General features: G+C 41.9%; 1 protein-coding gene across 2 annotated transcripts in view; it reads right to left on the bottom strand.

Annotated features, from left to right (window-relative positions):
* adcy5 (adenylate cyclase 5) overlaps nt 1–18494 on the bottom strand; it is a 100294-nt gene extending 81800 nt beyond the window's left edge. For both annotated transcript variants that reach the window (XM_023337276.1, XM_023337277.1), the window contains exon 1: nt 16409–18494. In XM_023337276.1, the coding sequence (XP_023193044.1) occupies nt 16409–17401 (993 nt within the window). In that variant the 5' untranslated portion in view covers nt 17402–18494. The remainder of the gene's footprint in view (nt 1–16408) is intronic.

The raw sequence follows: 18494 nt of genomic DNA, 5'->3' as shown, positions 1-18494 counted from the left end.
TCACAGTCTCTTTTAGCCTTAAAGCAATGCCATCTGACTCACGAGCTAAAGATGCCTGGAAATTAAATATCGACCTAGATGCACGGTTTAGTTCCGACATCTGGCCAATCCCAGAGTAAAGTGACCGACCGTCAGATTGACGGTTTTCTGATATTTACTAAGATTTAGGCCAGTATACACACCCTCAACCTGAATGTGAGGAGTTAACTGAGTAGTGTTTTGTTTCAAATATACAGAGGCTTTTACAGTGGATGGGACAATAGTGTCCTGCACTCAGTGATTAGTAGATTTTGCGGAAATATTGTGGTGTTAAAACGGGTTAATTTCTAGATTTTGGATTTTTTTTCCCCCATTAAGGATGCACAGTAGGAGGGGGGGGGGGATAATCTCACAATTCTATCAACTGTCAGGACAAACATGCATTTGTCTTTTTTTTTTTTTTAATGGACGTGTTGTTGCAAATCTGAGTGAAGTGCTCTTCACCGCCACTGATGTACCAGTCAGACCCGACATAAAATAAACAGCTGCTGACAAATTAAATGTGTAGTTGTCACATAATGCTGAGTCGGTCAAGACATTTGTTGAGGATTTTAATGAAGATTAATAGTCTTATTTACATGGACAATAAAAATGTAAAGAAAAAAAGAAAACAACCACATTAACATTGAAAATCTAATTTTAGCTGTGGCTTGCAGCTGGAGTGGAATACTAACTCACAGAAGCGTTACCACACTAAACCGATTGATTGCAGGTTTGAGGGTGAGGGGTGTTGTATAACATAATTTATAATTTCCCCTGAAAATAATCTCTCCATGAGTTGGTATTTCAAACTAATTAATGCAAATGAACGTCAGATGTGGAGAGCGGAGCAAAGATGTCCCCAGTACAAGACCAAGTGTTGCTCAGTGAAAACACAACATGGAAACTATTCATTTGTTTGAGATTTCACCTTCAAATCAGTTTTCTGCTGATGCAGGGCAACAGCAGAGCGATCACTTACGGCGTATTTTGAAAGATTTTAGATACTAAAAAGCAAGGGGACAAGAGGAAAATTAAAATATACTCAAAACAAAAATAGTGAGACAAATTTGGTCTTTCTGTGCATGCGAGGATTCTTTGCTGAAAAGAGTGCCACCAGTGCATCAGCACAAACACACAATATTGTGGAATTAGCTCATATGCGACTGGGAGCTAGCAAATCTCAATTTTCCCTAAAGAAAATTTAGATTTTTTTTTTTTTTACATTTACAATGGCATTCACAGTGAAAGAAGCTTAACAGAAAGACCGTATTGGTCGCTGCAGCTTCCTGTCGGTATTATAGGCCCCGCTCAGGTAAAGGTAAATCATTAGACATTAGACAAGAGCTCATGTCCAAGCATCAGTGTCAATAATGTAAAATCTGATCAAAGGATTGAAACTTTGGTTTAGTCTGTTTTAAAACACCTATATGAAAAAGACACTTTTCAGATCTTAAGATCTTAGCTGAAGCATGTTCTTTAGTTACTTTAGCACGCAAATTATTTTTAACTTGCAGATTTATGAGCACTTTTCACACATTTTATTTTAAAAATTGCATTATGCACAATGCCAAGCCAGACCACATAACATCTCCATATTTAGAAAAATGACAGAAAGGATAAGCTGAATACGTTTTTGGGTTTTTGTTTCTGAAATCCTTTCCCTCTGCTTGAGTCAGAACATAAAACGGCTTAAGCCTGGAAGTACGAGCACACCGGTGCAGAAAAACAGAAGAAAAAAAAAGTTGGTCGCCGTTTGTGTGACATACCATTCGTTGCTAAGTTACAGGAACACAGAGGCGAGTTTTCAGAATATGCAGCAGAATGCGTCAGCGCCGATTTATTGAAGACATCCTCAGCTGGCCTACATCCAAGCTGGTTTCACATGAAATACCTGAAACAGGAGCCCGCTGAATTAAAAAGCAAGTAGTTGGAAGCTTCCATAGAGCATGAGGACAAATTACGAAAGAAAAAAATCAATCTTAAGCATTGAGAATCTGATCAAAAACTACTTTTGTCTTAATGTGCCAGGGCTCTAAGGTGGGTAAACATAAAAAAAAAACAGATATTGTGGGCATCTGTTTTGAATTTCCACACATTACAAGCAACACGCAGCACAATTAGGCAGCCAGAAAACCCATTACCACTGGAATCCTGCCAACTGGGGCTGGTCTGCTAGCATGTACTGAGTCAGGAATCAGTTTTATACTCACAGACATCATTTCTTACCCCAGGAAGTTTCATATGAACACGATTACCCTCAAAATCCAGTGGATGGATAAGCATCTGAGTCTCTGAATTAACATGAATACATCTTCTCTTTTTTTAAAATTATTTTTTTTTTTTTAATCCAAAAAGTATTTTTCTCTTAACCATAATGGACAATCTTTGTATATCTTAACTCACTCATGTTTCTTTATGTAACAAATATTTAATGACTGTTCATATAAACCAAAAACAATACCAAAACCGAATTTGGTCCAGACAGGAACCACCCACTCTCCAAATTCAGCCCCAGACCAAACACAGCTCCCTCTACAGTTCAGAAACGAAAGTGGTCCTAAAGGGGGAGAGAGAAAAAAACTTTAATATCAACGTAAAATAAAACTGAAAAAGATACAAATTATAAGGAAAGCATGAGAAATACCAGACATCTTATAGCCCTTTTTTTATTATTCATCGTCGTTACCGAGTCTTTAGTAACTACCAACAAGTAACAAGTGAAAGGGGGATTGGGCGGGTCAGATATGAAAACAGCAACATGGTGCGGAAACAACAACAAATCCAGCAGTTTGTTCCCACGTTAGCGCGGAACAAACGCGGAAGCCACGCTGGTTTCCGCTGGAAACACACGCGGGGCTAACAAGCCGTCCGCACTATAAACCAGCCTGGACTAAACATTAGACCTCGAAAACGAAACAATGAGTGAAACTCCAGGCTTTCCACTAATTGACACATTCTTTAGCAAGTTTACAGTGCAGAAGATCCTTTGATAATTGAGATGGCGAGATGCTTCGCCGAGTTTGTTTGTTTTTTTTTTAATGCGTTTTAACTAAATGTAGCGCTTTCTTCACTGCGCAGCTCTGACTGCAAGTTGTAATATTAACCAGCTTATATAATTAGAACTAGGTACGATACGGAGTCATGATAATGGTGAATAATTAATACAACTGATGCAAAAGTAAAGTTAATACTGCTATTTATTGCAGTGGCTATAATAATAATAATAATAATAATAATACCAAAACAACAAAACAATAAATTTTCCAAAAAAACGGAAGGAGGAAAAAAAAACAACCCAACAAAATAATTATTATAATCAGTGATATGTCAGAATCCAATAGAGTCCACAATAAGTCCAAAAGCAAAAAGGAGACAAGTATTTTCCCCTTGCAATACTCCTTAAGAGTTTTAGTTCATTTCCTGTAGGAAAAAATGCAGTTCCGTTTCCTACCACCAGGTGGTGGGTGGGTAGCTCGCCATCTTCCTTCGTCAAAGAGGTGAATCCAAGGAAGAAAAAAAACCTGACCTAAAAGGCCAGATAACACATTTAGTTCATTTGTACTAAAGGGGGGGGGCAATAAGACTGTTAAATACATTCTTCCTATATTTTAACAACATCAAGAAAAAAGAAATCCTTTTAAAAAGTGCACTTCATAATTCAAGTTCAAAATCAATTAAGTAATCTAATTAGCAATCATTACAAACAACTAATATTGAATCAAATCAATCGACTTAAAATGTGATTGATCAAAGTAGCTACAAACTAAATCATATTAGGTACCAAATTCCATTGTTGCACCAACATGGAGTGCAAACACCAATAAGAAATCATGAAAAAATAATCAAATCTAAAATTGAAAAACAAACCCTTAAATGTTAAAGGTGTGGTCTTTAATTCGGCTGCCATTAAGCAAGTAATAAGTAGAACAATTTGATGTGAGCCATTGATTGTCGAGTTGATTTCTAACGCTAACTAGCGGAGCAGAACGAAAATAATTCCCCGTTTTGTTTTATACTCACCGTCGAGTAATGATTGCCTGAGGAGGTGTGGTAACTTGTTCGATTTTGGCAATAGATCACAACCTGAGTGGTTTAACGGGAGGCAACATTAGCGGCGCGATCAGTACAGCTATTATACAACAACAGTCAGATGACATTCAACACTCACCGCAAATCTTCAAGTCTCAAAGACAAAACAACCGATGAGTCAATCTAAGCGCTCTGGTTGTTTTATAAACAACCGATCAGACAGCCAACAATGAGCAGCAGCAATGTTTGGAGAAAAGAGGAGAAACCCGGAAGCACACAACAATCAATTTAAAGGGGCAGCTCAAAGGGAAGGTGATTGGGTCATGGTGGTCACCTGGGTTACACATTCCCCCCCTAATCCCATGCACGTCCCCGTACATGGACCAGGTTGAGTCTGGATGGCAGGGACAGTTATGCGTTCATCCTCCTCAGTCTCTTCAAGAGCATGTGAGAATGCAGTGGTCAAACCATGAAACAATAACTGGATGCTCTTCAACAGTGGGTGGCCCAGTTGAGAGTACTGTAGACGTTCTGGTGGTCTTCTTGCTCGGGTTGATCTTCGCAATAATGGTTCTGATTCTGGGCTTAATGATTCTGATTCAGCATCTGAGTCCACGTCTGGTTCAATATTACTAGTGGAGGGTTCTGGAGTGACTGGCTCAGGAACAGGACTTCCCTCAGCTGCAGGGCCTCCAGCAGAATCATCAGATTTTGAACTGATGGATATTGCCTCTCTGTCCACAGGTTGTAATTCCATTAACTCATCTGAGACAACTGGAAATTCCTGTTCTAAATCCTCTTCTGCAGCAGAGGATGGGGGCTGATCAGGAACTTCAGGTAGATCTACAGGTGGAACAGATTGTTGGACAGGAGGTAATGGTAAATTAACAGTAGTGATAAATTCCATAGGCTCAAAAGAAGAGGGATCATATATAGGTGAAATGATCTCATCCTCTGATGTTTCTTTATCGTCAGGATCAGGTAAGTTCACAGACAGATGTTTTTTTCTCTTCATAGGCAAGTTTTTTTTAGAGCTCTGCTCAGGTAAGTAATTACAGGGCAACAAAAGATCACGATGAAGTGTTCTGAGAGGTTTATCCTGGTTCTCTGGTTTTACAGTATAAACAGGGAGATTGCCAGCCCTCTTTACCACTACATATATGTCAGGTTCCCATTTGTCAGCCAATTTTTGCTTTCCTCTCAGTCGGACGTTTCTAACAAGGACCCTGTCTCCCACGGCAAGTTCAGAATTAGTGACATGCCGATCGAAAGAGATCTTGTTGCGGGACATCACCTTCTCTGAGTTCTCCACAGCCAGCTGATAACTGTCTTGCAGGCGTGCTTTCAATCCTTGGACATATTGCAGGTGAGAGGTAGTGGTGTCTTCTTCCAGTGGTAACCCAAAAGCCACATCTATGGGAAGACGAGGTTGACGACCAAACATTAGTTCATATGGAGAAAACCCTGTGACATCATTCTTAGTGCAATTATATGCATGTACAAGTGGTTTCACAAAATCTTTCCATCGTGATTTATTCTGCTCACTTAATGTCCCCAACATGTTAAGCAATGTACGATTGAATCTTTCCACTGGGTTACCTCTTGGGTGATAAGGAGTTGTCCTTCCTTTATGGATGCCAGCAATATCACAAAGTTCTTTGATGGTACGGGACTCAAAATCCGGTCCTTGGTCACTGTGTAGCCTCTCTGGAATGCCATAGTGGACAAAGAAATTTTCCCACAAGCATTTAGCAACAGTTCGAGCTTTCTGATTTGGTGTTGGAACAGCGACAGCATACTTTGTGAAGTGATCTGTAATCACAAGAATATCTTTCACTCTGCGGTCTGGCTCCAAAGACAAGAAGTCCATGCACACCAACTCTAGAGGTCTTGATGTCTTGATGTTAACGAGAGGTGCAGCATGTTCAGGTAAGGTTTTCCTTTTTACACATCGTTCACAGGTCTTGATTTTGTTATAAATATCAGCAGACATGCGTGGCCAGAAAAACCGAGAACGAATTAAATCTAAGGTCCTCTCGATCCCAAGGTGGCCCATACGATCATGAAGCTGAACCATCACCATATGCCGACACTCCTCTGGTAACACTAACTGATAGGCTACTCTGTTTCCCACTTGCCGTCTCCTGAGAAGAAGGTTGTTACGGAGCTCCAATTTATTTACTTCTCTCAACAGTAGTGGCAAATCTGGAAGTACATCCCTCAGTGATGGCGGGGGAGATTCCCCTCTCTCAAGCTGAGCAATCACATGTTGGATGGTGGAATCAGCTCGCTGTTTAGCAGCAAGATCAGCAGTGGAAAACCGAGGGAGAACAGAGGTAGCAAATTGGGTGTCGTTCGTGTAACTGTCAGGTAAGCTTTCCACATGGGCAGTCAAAGAAAGAACAAAGGCATGGTCATTGCTTGAACTGAGCACCAATTGGCGGTCACAGATGGCTTCAACAATGTGCTGGTCAAGAGAGGTGCAACCTGGCTCCTCGAGATGATGTTGAACGAACTTCAACACTCTCTCCCTTTCTTTGCAAGATTTAAAATCATCAGGCATTTCAGAATGTGGTCGTCGGGACAGCCCATCAGCATCAGCATTCAATTTTCCTGCTCTGTAAACAATCTTAAAGGTAAATGTGGACAGAGCAGAGAGCCATCTATAACTTGTAGCATCAAGCTTAGCTGATGTCAATAGGTAGGTCAATGGATTGCTGTCTGTGACCACAGTGAATTGTGTGCCATATAGGTAGTCATTAAACTTCTCAGTAACTGCCCATTTCAGTGCCAGAAATTCTAATTTATGTGCTGGGTAGTTTGATTCACTTCTGGACAGACCTCTACTTGCATAAGCTACAACTCGACTTTTGCCATCAATTTCTTGATATAGCACTGCTCCAAGACCTGCAGAACTGGCATCAGTATGGAGAATGTATGGCTTACTAGGATCTGCAAATGCAAGTACAGGAGAAGTAGTAAGTTTTTCAATAATAGTTTTAAATGCATGCTGACAAGATTCAGTCCAACGTTCAGCAAAAGGCTCTTTTGGGTTGAAATAGTTTTGGGGTTTCAACATAGGTTTTGGTTTCTTTCGGTTAGGTGGATAGCCGGCAGTGAGGTCATGTAGCGGCTTGACGATTGTAGAATAATCCTTCACAAATCGTCGATAATATCCTGCAAATCCCAGGAATGATCTTAGTTCTTTCAAATTCTTTGGCACCGGCCAAGATGCAAGAGTGGAAATTTTATCAGGATCTGTCTCCACACCATCCTGGGACACAACATGGCCGAGATACTTCACTGAAGTTTGGAAGAACACGCATTTTTCAACAGACAGTTTTAGTCCAAAGTCCTTTAATTTGTTTAGGACTTTCATCAATCTTTCTTCATGTTCTTCAAGAGTTGGTGCGAAGATGATCAAATCGTCAATAAAAACCAAGACCTCTTTCAGATGGAGCTCACCCATACATTTTTCCATAAGTCGCTGAAATGTGCTTGGAGCATTGGTCACTCCCTGCGGCATGCGATTAAATTCCCAGAAGCCTAAAGGACAAACAAATGCTGTCTTGTCCTTATCAGCTTCCTCCATCTCTATCTGGTAATACCCAGATTTTAGGTCCAGCACAGAGAACCATTTAGAGCCTGCCAGTGCAGTAAATGCATCTTCTAGCTTCGGAAGAGCATAAGCATCTTTAATAGTTTGCATGTTGAGTTTTCGATAATCAATACAAAGACGTACAGAGCCATTTTTCTTACGAACCACCACGATGGGTGAGGCAAATGGAGACTCGGATTCACGGATTATTCCAGACTCAAACAATTCTTGCAGATGCTTTCTCACAGCATCAACATCCTGTGGATGTATAGGGCGTGGTCTCTGTTTAAATGGTGTCGGGTCAGACAATCTTATCTGATGTTTTACTTTGTCTGTTCGACCAAAATCAAGGTCGTGTTTGGCAAAGACCTCTGGTATGTTGTTGAGCTTTGAAATGATCCGACTTTTCCATTCTGGTGTTAGAGGTGATTCTCCAAAATTATATTGAAGCGGAGTTGTTAATGGCGCTGCAGACTCATGGATTTTGACACTATGCTCTTTTGAGATAACAGACTGGAACGCAGCAATCTCTGCAATGGCTGCTCTGGCGGGGATGATGACAGGATGGTTTGACTCATTAGTTACCACAACTGGCAGATTACAAGGCCGATGTTGAGGTATATTAATGAGACAGGTGTTAACCAAAAGTCCGCCAGGCAGACAGGAAGAAGCTGGGTATTCAACAACAACCACCTTCTCTTCCCTCAGTAACCATGCGGTCAAACATCCCTCAAGAACAACAGTTTGACCAGATAATATTGTTTGTGGTTGGTCAGACTGCAGAGTTAGGACAACTGGATTTTCAGATGTGGTTTGAGTATGCCTGCGCTGCAGGATCTTCAGGACAGTTTGATACCCAAAGGCAATGGGCTTAAAAGTAGTAGACTGGCTCTCAAGGTGCTTTTTGTAAGCAATGTCAAGGGTATTTGTGCCTACTAGTAAAAGTGGATGTGTAGTTTTGGTGTCTGGAACCACCAAAGCTAGGGTGTCCACATCAATTGGTGAGCCAAGAAATTCAGGTGGAAAAGTCAAATTTAATTCAATGTACCCAAGGTATGGCACATTTTGACCATTAGCACCCTCAACTTCCAACAGACTGTTCAAAGGCATAATTTCATGGTCAAAAAGGTGCATATTATAAAATGAATGTGGTACTGTAGTGACTTGCGACCCACTGTCAAGAAGACAGCTGAAGGTGGTTCCTTTTATTTGAATCTGGCCCATGCTCTTCATGCCAATAAGACCCTTGGGTAATACACAAGACAATTCAGAATGGGGTTTGGGACAGCTAATAGTAGCAGCTCCTGAGTGTCCCTCAGCAGAAACTGCATTTAGTTTAACGGCTGGCTCGAATTTTTTTCATCCCATGCTTGTTGTTTCTGACGGAGCTGTCTCTTCTTATGTTCCACAAGGCCTGGATTCGCTTTATTACTACAATGGGAAGAAATATGACCATCTTCACCACAGTTAAAGCAATATCCTGCCTTTGGTCTTCCAGCAGTCTGAGGTGAGGTAAAACTGGTACCTGGCTTAGACTTGGTCTGCCGTAACTCTGATTTTACACTAACGGATGTCTTTTTAGACATAAAGGAAGACATCTGTTGTTGGAGTTGTTGAATCTGCTTTTTTAATTCTTTCAGTTCTTCATTAACTGTCTCATGACCACAAGAGCAAGTACTTTGAGACTGAATGGTCACTTTCTGTTTAGATGACTGGATGTGCTTTCTCATTAGAGATTCTTTAGCAATTTGTCTGTCCTCTTCTGTTCGGAGTGACAACAGGAGTTCAGAAAATGGTGGAGGATTGCTTTTCTTTTCCTCAAGCTGTAACTTGGAGATAACTGAATTGTCCCAGCATCCACGACAGAACTGTCTAAGTAAATACATATCCTTGTCTCTTGGTAATATTCCTCCTCTTTTTATTACTGTGCTGAGAGTCAGCTGCAATCGCTGGAGATAAGAGGATGGCCGCTCACCAGGATTCTGGAAAATGTTCAGAAACTGAGCAAACAGCTCCTCTCCATCTTGTACTGTTTGAAAAGCTGAATCAAGGACTTGAAGAAGGGTGGAAGGTGATGCACCCGGGCTCAAACATTTAATCAAATCGGCAGCTGGTGATAACAAACTTTCAACAATTCGCCGATTAATATGCAGTCTGGAAAGGCTGGGATCAGCAAGCAGCAACTCTATTTGGGATCGCCATGAGTCATAATCCGCTTCATTGCTTGGTTTTGGAATTTTTCCTGAAAATGAGCGGAGTTTAAGTGAGGATGTAGAAAAGTCACTATTTTTTACAACATGCTCCACCACAACTTTTTGAACATTCTGTGGAATAAGGTCATTCCCTGACAAAGAAACTCTCTGGATTGGCGGTGTAGGAGAGCGGCTAGCTCCAGGTGGCTCTCCCTGCCAATCAGTATATGAATGGGTTGGAGGGGCTGAAACCGCTTGAGGCACAGATAGCAATGTCTGCTGGCTTTGCACAGGTTGTGCTAAGGTGAGGATGTCATCTTTCTTGTCCTCATCATCTCCATCATCACCTCCTGCCATCTCCAAATGTGTGCTGATTTGGTCCATCACACCTTTAAGAACCTCCTCAAATCGTTTTCCGCTTCGCGTAGCTATGTTCTTCAACTCATCAATGTAATCCATGGGGGAACTGCTGCTACTCACTGCGGCTGCATATTCTGAAGCAAGAGAGGTAACATGAAATATCATATCTAATCTGGTTCGAGAAGGGTAATCATATGGGAAAAGGGGTTGTAATGCAATTAATGAAGAATCTTCTTCAAACTCGACAATCAGGTTTTTATAAAATGCACTTTGTGGATCATTAACATGAAAAACCTCCTTTACTGCACCATAACATTGTAAACGTTCAACTATCTCTTTTTCATCATCATCGCTCTGAGTGCCAGTAACTAACACAGATCGTTGCATGTTTAAACCCAACTGAGTAACGACATCCATTTTTCTTTTTTTTCCTTTTTGTTACTAACATCCAAATTAAAGATACTGTGGAGTTGTTCAATTATTCACCCATTACAAGACTCCTGGCTAGCTCGCCACTTGTAGCGCTTTCTTCACTGCGCAGCTCTGACTGCAAGTTGTAATATTAACCAGCTTATATAATTAGAACTAGGTACGATACGGAGTCATGATAATGGTGAATAATTAATACAACTGATGCAAAAGTAAAGTTAATACTGCTATTTATTGCAGTGGCTATAATAATAATAATAATAATAATAATACCAAAACAACAAAACAATAAATTTTCCAAAAAAACGGAAGGAGGAAAAAAAAACAACCCAACAAAATAATTATTATAATCAGTGATATGTCAGAATCCAATAGAGTCCACAATAAGTCCAAAAGCAAAAAGGAGACAAGTATTTTCCCCTTGCAATACTCCTTAAGAGTTTTAGTTCATTTCCTGTAGGAAAAAATGCAGTTCCGTTTCCTACCACCAGGTGGTGGGTGGGTAGCTCGCCATCTTCCTTCGTCAAAGAGGTGAATCCAAGGAAGAAAAAAAACCTGACCTAAAAGGCCAGATAACACATTTAGTTCATTTGTACTAAAGGGGGGGGGCAATAAGACTGTTAAATACATTCTTCCTATATTTTAACAACATCAAGAAAAAAGAAATCCTTTTAAAAAGTGCACTTCATAATTCAAGTTCAAAATCAATTAAGTAATCTAATTAGCAATCATTACAAACAACTAATATTGAATCAAATCAATCGACTTAAAATGTGATTGATCAAAGTAGCTACAAACTAAATCATATTAGGTACCAAATTCCATTGTTGCACCAACATGGAGTGCAAACACCAATAAGAAATCATGAAAAAATAATCAAATCTAAAATTGAAAAACAAACCCTTAAATGTTAAAGGTGTGGTCTTTAATTCGGCTGCCATTAAGCAAGTAATAAGTAGAACAATTTGATGTGAGCCATTGATTGTCGAGTTGATTTCTAACGCTAACTAGCGGAGCAGAACGAAAATAATTCCCCGTTTTGTTTTATACTCACCGTCGAGTAATGATTGCCTGAGGAGGTGTGGTAACTTGTTCGATTTTGGCAATAGATCACAACCTGAGTGGTTTAACGGGAGGCAACATTAGCGGCGCGATCAGTACAGCTATTATACAACAACAGTCAGATGACATTCAACACTCACCGCAAATCTTCAAGTCTCAAAGACAAAACAACCGATGAGTCAATCTAAGCGCTCTGGTTGTTTTATAAACAACCGATCAGACAGCCAACAATGAGCAGCAGCAATGTTTGGAGAAAAGAGGAGAAACCCGGAAGCACACAACAATCAATTTAAAGGGGCAGCTCAAAGGGAAGGTGATTGGGTCATGGTGGTCACCTGGGTTACATAAATGTTCCCTAAATGTTGCAATAAAGACGCACTCGTCAGCCCTGCACGACGCGTTGTAGGGCCGACGGTATGTGTCACCAAAAAAAATGATACACGCGACTATTAAACGTAGCACTGCCATTGAAAAGCACCACTGGTACATCTAAAACACACCAGCGAGGCCACCACCGCCGAATGGCTCAGAAACCAGAACGAAGGTTTTTTTGTTTTGTTTTGGGTTTTTTGAGCGGCCAAGTCAAAGTCCAGACTCGGCTATGTTTGAAATGGCGTGGTGTGGCTTGACTCAGGTTGTCCGTCTTAGAAAACCCTCCAGTTTGGCACAACTGAAACAGCAATTCTCCAACAAAGACCGGTTCAAAATTCCTCAGCAGTGACATAAAAGATCTTTTCACACAAGGCTAGGGTGGATCGCTCTCCCCCCCCCCCCATTTAAAAACTGCATTTCTATTAACTCAACTTGACTCAGATATATAAAAACGAACTCGGTAATCTGCAACAAATTAGATTAGGGCAAAACAAGAGAAACCTGCGAGGTGTTAAGCGCATTTTCGCAGCACCGTAAACCTCCTTCGGTTAGCACATCCTCCCATGCTCCACGCTCTGCAGGAACGTCAGGATGCAAAAGACGCCAAGACTCAAAATTCCCCCGCTCATTTAGGCTTTCTTATGAAAGTGCTTAACAAATAAGAGCTGCGCTGTTAAAAGCGAATATTTATAACGAGCTCCACAAGGGCTGAATTAAAAAAAAAAAAAAAAAAAAAAAAAAAGTAAAATAGGTCAGCAGCCAAAAATAAAAAATAAAAAAATCAAGGCATGCAAAAGTGGCAAGCCGTTTTTACAGCAAGGCGCAAACAACAAAGGTTGCAGCAGTTTGAGGGTAAGAACACAATGAGCTGGAGAAAGTCAACTTTTCCACTCAGTGCATCTTCAGGGGGGGAAAAAAAGAGCCGGGTAAATGAAACCAGCATGTGTCAGCATCCGTCTACTCGCCATGAGAAACGCTTACTGAAGCACCAGCAGGAGTACCGGGACGTTATGACATGTAGCAGTGGGACAATAACAAAACCAGAACATCCTCTGGAACCGGCCCGACTGAGCTCATTACCAAACCACATTTGTAAAACAAGCACGTCTGTCATCGGTTCCACCCCGGAAGCAAGAGGCAAAAGCACAATTTCCAAATTACGAGAGCAATTTTGAATCAGAAATTTTAAATCGGCAGGCATTGTGGGAAGGCCCTCTTTTTTTTATTATTATTATTTGAACATTGTTGAACAGACGTACAGAGACCAGGAATTGAACCCAGGACACGTTGTGGGTTTAATTCAATTATTGTGAATCAAACCTATCAGTACTGTAAACCAGTGTGATGGAATAATCTGTTTCCAAAACTGATCCTAGAAACAGAATCTTTCTTGCCTCTTACATCTGAGTTTAAGAAACTAAGAAAATCTCTGCCCAGTTAGTGTGGTAAATGCGTCTATCTGTAGAGCAGGGGTGTCCAACTCATTTTGGTTTTGGGCCAAATTAAGGTCATGAATGCTCTTAAAGGGCCAGTTGTGCCGAATGTATTGATAAAATATCAATGAATTCTTAAAAGTAAAAAATATTATGGAACATCTTTTCAGTTCCTCTGGGATTTTGTGATTCTTTTGATGATTTTTTGCAATAAAAATCAAAGTGTTTGTGGTACTAATTTGGAAATATTGGTGATATTTGCGCTTACTTGTGACAGTAAATGCGACTTTCCATTACTCGCTGTATAGATCATGGACTATAATCTGACATCAGTTAGGGCTGAGGCAGCTGTTTAGTACAAGTAAGAAAGTTATTGACAAGTTTTGAGAAAAATCTGCAATAAACTCCCAATTATTAGCGCAAAAAAGTGCCGAAATTTGTCTCTTTTGCGTGAATTTCCAAGATAATTCTCAAGAAACTGGAGGGACTGATTGATATAATTTGGCAGGAAACAGATAAAAACTGCATTGATTTGATTGATAACATAATATTTAAGCACACTTAGCGTTTAGTCTAGAATCTAGAGGGCCACATAAAAAGCTACGGTGGGCCAGATTTGGCCCACGGGCCTTGAGTTTGACACCTGTTCTGTAGAGTGTATGTAAACTGAGTGCTGGGTACGTTCACGGACAGTTTATCTTAGCTGTCCGTACCAGTTGTTTTTGCAATAAATTCAAACAAACACGGTCTAATTAACATCCGCTGCATCTTATTGCAGTTTCAAAAAGGTAATTACACGGCTGCACTTCTTACAAGCAGGAGACAATAAATCAAATCCTATCTTTGCTTTGTGCCTTTGCACTTTTTCTTTTTCTTTTTTGTTAATTTAAGGTGCAAGAGTGAATTTACTCAGATCTATTCCTAACAATTTGTAATTTTGTATCAGTAGTTTGATGCTCGTACAAATGTCATCAGAGGACGTTCAACAAATCAACTTAAAACCAGTTGACCAGCTTTGCATTCCTTTACTTGTGATTAAATATTTTCCTGATGACAATTACGTTCGATGTTGCTGCGTTGATTGAAGTATCCCTTAAGACAAAAGAAGCCCACTCAGGAAACTCGGATTGCGTTGTCTGATTGTACCGCTGAGTCAATTTAAACACATTTTGTACCGTCAAAAAATAAAATAAACACAAGACAGTTTATAAATAATAGGCAAACCGTCAAAAAAAAAAAAAAAAAAAGCAGACGTTTCATTATGTTTTGTCATTTTCTTTATCCTGACTTCATGTAATCTAGTCCAAAATTATCTCAAATTCTAATCACGAGGAATATGGATGAAGACAGAACATCAACAAAAAACAAATATATCTCAACTTTAGTTCACATGTTGAAATATCTAAGCCAGATTTAAGTTTCTTCTTTTTTTTACTGTACAATCATAGAGCTACACTGCTTGATACATTTAAGTTAGTTTTTTTTTTTACTGTACAATCATAGAGCTACACTGCTTGATACATTTACGTTTTTTTGTTTTTTTTTATCTTGTTAAAATTGACTGAACATTTTATTTCTAATCTTGCTTTAATGGGGTCTGCTAACTTCCCTTCATGGCACAGATCCCCAAAAGTGACATTCGACAGGCAGATACTGAAAGGAAGCTTTCAGGGGGCGAAGGGAGAGAGAAAACCAAGCAGCGATTAGTCAGCTGTCACTCTGCAACTTGGCTACTATCTGTACAGGCTCTTTGAAAAATCTAACTATTGCAAACTTTCTTTCTTTCTTTTCTTTTAAATCTGACAAAAAAAAAAATAGCAATGCTTACATGCAGTCCTCCTCATACCCTTAGTTAAAAACCCAGATCACACAAATTATGCACAATGTATTAGATATTTCTGACCATAAAGAATGCAATTCTGACTCTTGTCAAACAGCGTAATGGTTCTGTTAAAAAGAAATGTGACAGATATGGATATGCGGCTCCCCTCCCAAAGTGACTATGGAGTCACACAGCAGAGATGGGAAGAAATTGAAGTTTTACTCTCACTAAAACGCAGAAGTAATGTAAAAATAAAAATTAAAAAAAATAGAGGGGAAAAAAAAGCACATCTAGCATTATTCTGGTAGAAATTGGACAGGAAACCTCACAATGACACAAAAAACTCAATGTGTTTTGGTTGGTTTTTTTTTAAATAACTGTTCCCAACTCAAAAATAAATACTAAACTACGTTGTAAAAAAAAAAAAAAAAGGAGTTGTCAATATTTCAAATTCATCCCAGTTCCAAGCAACAAATCGTTCATATTAAAAGAAAACCTTCTTCAAATACTTTTCAAATTTTTGCAAAAGGGAAGTAAAAGCTTCCCTTGACCCAGTAGGCTGATTACATTGAATCCAAAAAGCTGAAACAAACAGGCTAGCAGGTAGGAGTTAGTTTCAACTCTTTAAAAGAGAAAGGAGGTTGTTTTGTTCCCACAGTGGAGAAACGTGCCTGCCTGCACAGAATCTGATCAAAACGTTTTAGCATCACTTTGTTCCCTTCCACAGGCATTCATTTGTCTTTTCAGTTAAAACCGATGACTCTCCAGTGCCATCAGTCGTCAGAAGCGACACAAATCTCACTTTCTAAAGACTTTTCTTTTTTTGCGCCTTTGCTTATTTTAGTGCTTTTATTCCCATACTCCAAACCACCAAACAATAAACTGTCTGCATCTTATTTCTCTCAATGTTGTTCCGTGCGACGGAAATGATTAAGTGGAAGGCGCTCAACGAGCCGCAGGTTTCGACTCCTGTGCGTTTTTGTTTTCTTTTTTACGCACGACGAACCGCGCGCGTTTAAAAAACAAAACAAACAACAACAACAAAACTCCAACCTCTCCGATTGCCGCTCTATCCGCGCAGAGCACGTACCTGTTTCCACAGAAAGCTGTCCACTCCGTTTAGCATCCAAGAAATGGCCACGTGGATGGCGGAGAGAATAACTCCAGTGACGACAGCGGCGCGCATCCTGACGGGCAGCAGCGTGTAGATGACATGGATGAAGAACACGGTCCACCAGATCCCCTCCGAGGCGCTCCGGGGCTGCACCAGCAGCACGCCGATCACCTGGATCACGATCACCAGCAGGATCACGGCGTAGCACACCACCCACATGTGGTCCTGGTGGAACGCGTTCCGGTTGCACACCACCATGAGCACCAGCGTGAGGAAGATGGCCAGGGAGAACACCACCACGTAGGTGACCGTCGGAGCTCCGGAGCAGTGGAAGGCCAGCATGACGGTGAAGACCAGCACCAGCACCCCCATCAGCATCGTCAGGCTGCTCTGGTTGAGGCGGAAGAAGTAGCGCTGGTAGAGCCGCTCCAGCTTCTCCGACTGGAACTTCTTGGACTTGAAGACGCGCATGACGCTGACGCAGCACGCCACCAGGGAAACGTTCACCTCCGGCATGACCCCGTCTTCCTCCCGCTCCCCCTTGTAGTTGTCGCCCCGCGATTTGGCTCGGCGCTCCTCCAGACCCAGCTCCACGGACTTGGGTCTCACCTCGGCCAGGTCGGCGCGCTTCGCGGACGCGGGGTTGCTGTCGCCGCGGCTCTCCTCCTCGCCATGGTCCTGCCAGGCCGAGCGGGACCTGAAGCTGACCCTGCTGCTGACGGTCGTGGAGGCTCGCCCTGGAGGAGGCCGGCGCTCCGGATCGACATCCTCCGCCTCCTCCTCCCCCTGCTGCTGCTGCTGCCTCCAGCGGCTGTTGGTGCGGGTGAGCTTCTTGCGCGGAGATCTGGCTGAGTATGGGCACCCGTTGGCCACAGAGTCAGCCTCTCCCCAGGCTGATCTGTGCTCGGTCCCTCCCCTCAGCCCGGGCGCACCGAGTCCGGGCGGGCTGACGCTGTTTGATCTGGACATTGTGGAGGACGCAACGGATAAACAGACACTCAGGAAAAGTTTCGCTCCACCGACGGGGTGAATGGAGGGAGGAGGGGGGCTAAAAAAAGTCAGGGGACTATCCAGTCACAAGGTTGACTCGGTTTAAATGTCTCATATGAAGTGAGCTGTTCATCTTTGGGGACAATCTAAACATATTTAATGCTGAAAAAATATATATTTAGGAAAAAAGTGGCAAAAAAAAAATCCTTCGGGGTAAAAAAAAGAAAAAAAAGGAAATCAATTGAACATGACAAGTCACAGGAGGGAAGCAGCGCTTGATCCAGGTGGATTTGGCTCTACATCATCGGGCCCCAATTAGCGCTCATCCGTGGAGAGGTTGCGCGGCAGCGCAACCTTGTAGATGGAATAAATGCATTACACAACGCGGAAGATCCCCGGAGATCATAGCGCAACGCCATCAGTTACACGGTGAATCCATTACGGCCGATCTGCTTCCTGTTCTCCTGTGGTCGCCTCCTGTGATGAGCATCGAAACAAAACCAAAAAAAAAAAGAAACAAAGAAAGGTCCCATGTTGGCACCTACGATCTCCATGCACCTGTCCTTTGCACACAAAAAAAAAACCTAACAAAAAAAACCCCGTTTCAGCCTTGACGGTAGTGGGAGCCACACGTTTGGCCAAAATGAGGCATCATCATCATCATCATCATCTCACAACACGGGGAGCAAAGAGGAGAGAGCTCAGCCGCTCCTCCTCCTCCTCCTCTGGCAGTCGTGGTCAACGGCGCAGCGTGTGTCGCCGCGCCAGCAGCTCATCGTCAGCCCGCTAACGCCGCACAGTCGATGACCAACAGCTGTCCATCACCGCCGCTCCGATCTCTCACTGCCGAGGTGTCCGGCGGCTGCAGGCTGTGGTGGATCCGCAAACCGGTCAGCGGCGAGCATTTCACAGGGAGCGTCCGCGCCTTTCGGGTGCTCAAGGCGTGCTCCCGCAGCCTCCGGCGAGAGCCGTCGGTGTCCGTTCCGAGCGTGGCATCACAAACAAATCCCCCACCCCGCACACAAACAGACAGATCCCCGCCGCCGCCGATTGTCGCTCCGACGATCATTCA

This window comes from Xiphophorus maculatus, chromosome 7 (genome assembly GCF_002775205.1).
Source record: "Xiphophorus maculatus strain JP 163 A chromosome 7, X_maculatus-5.0-male, whole genome shotgun sequence".
Taxonomy (NCBI): Eukaryota; Metazoa; Chordata; class Actinopteri; order Cyprinodontiformes; family Poeciliidae; genus Xiphophorus; species Xiphophorus maculatus.
Note: the sequence above shows the minus strand (reverse complement) of the source record. Positions and strands in the feature narration are given on the sequence as shown.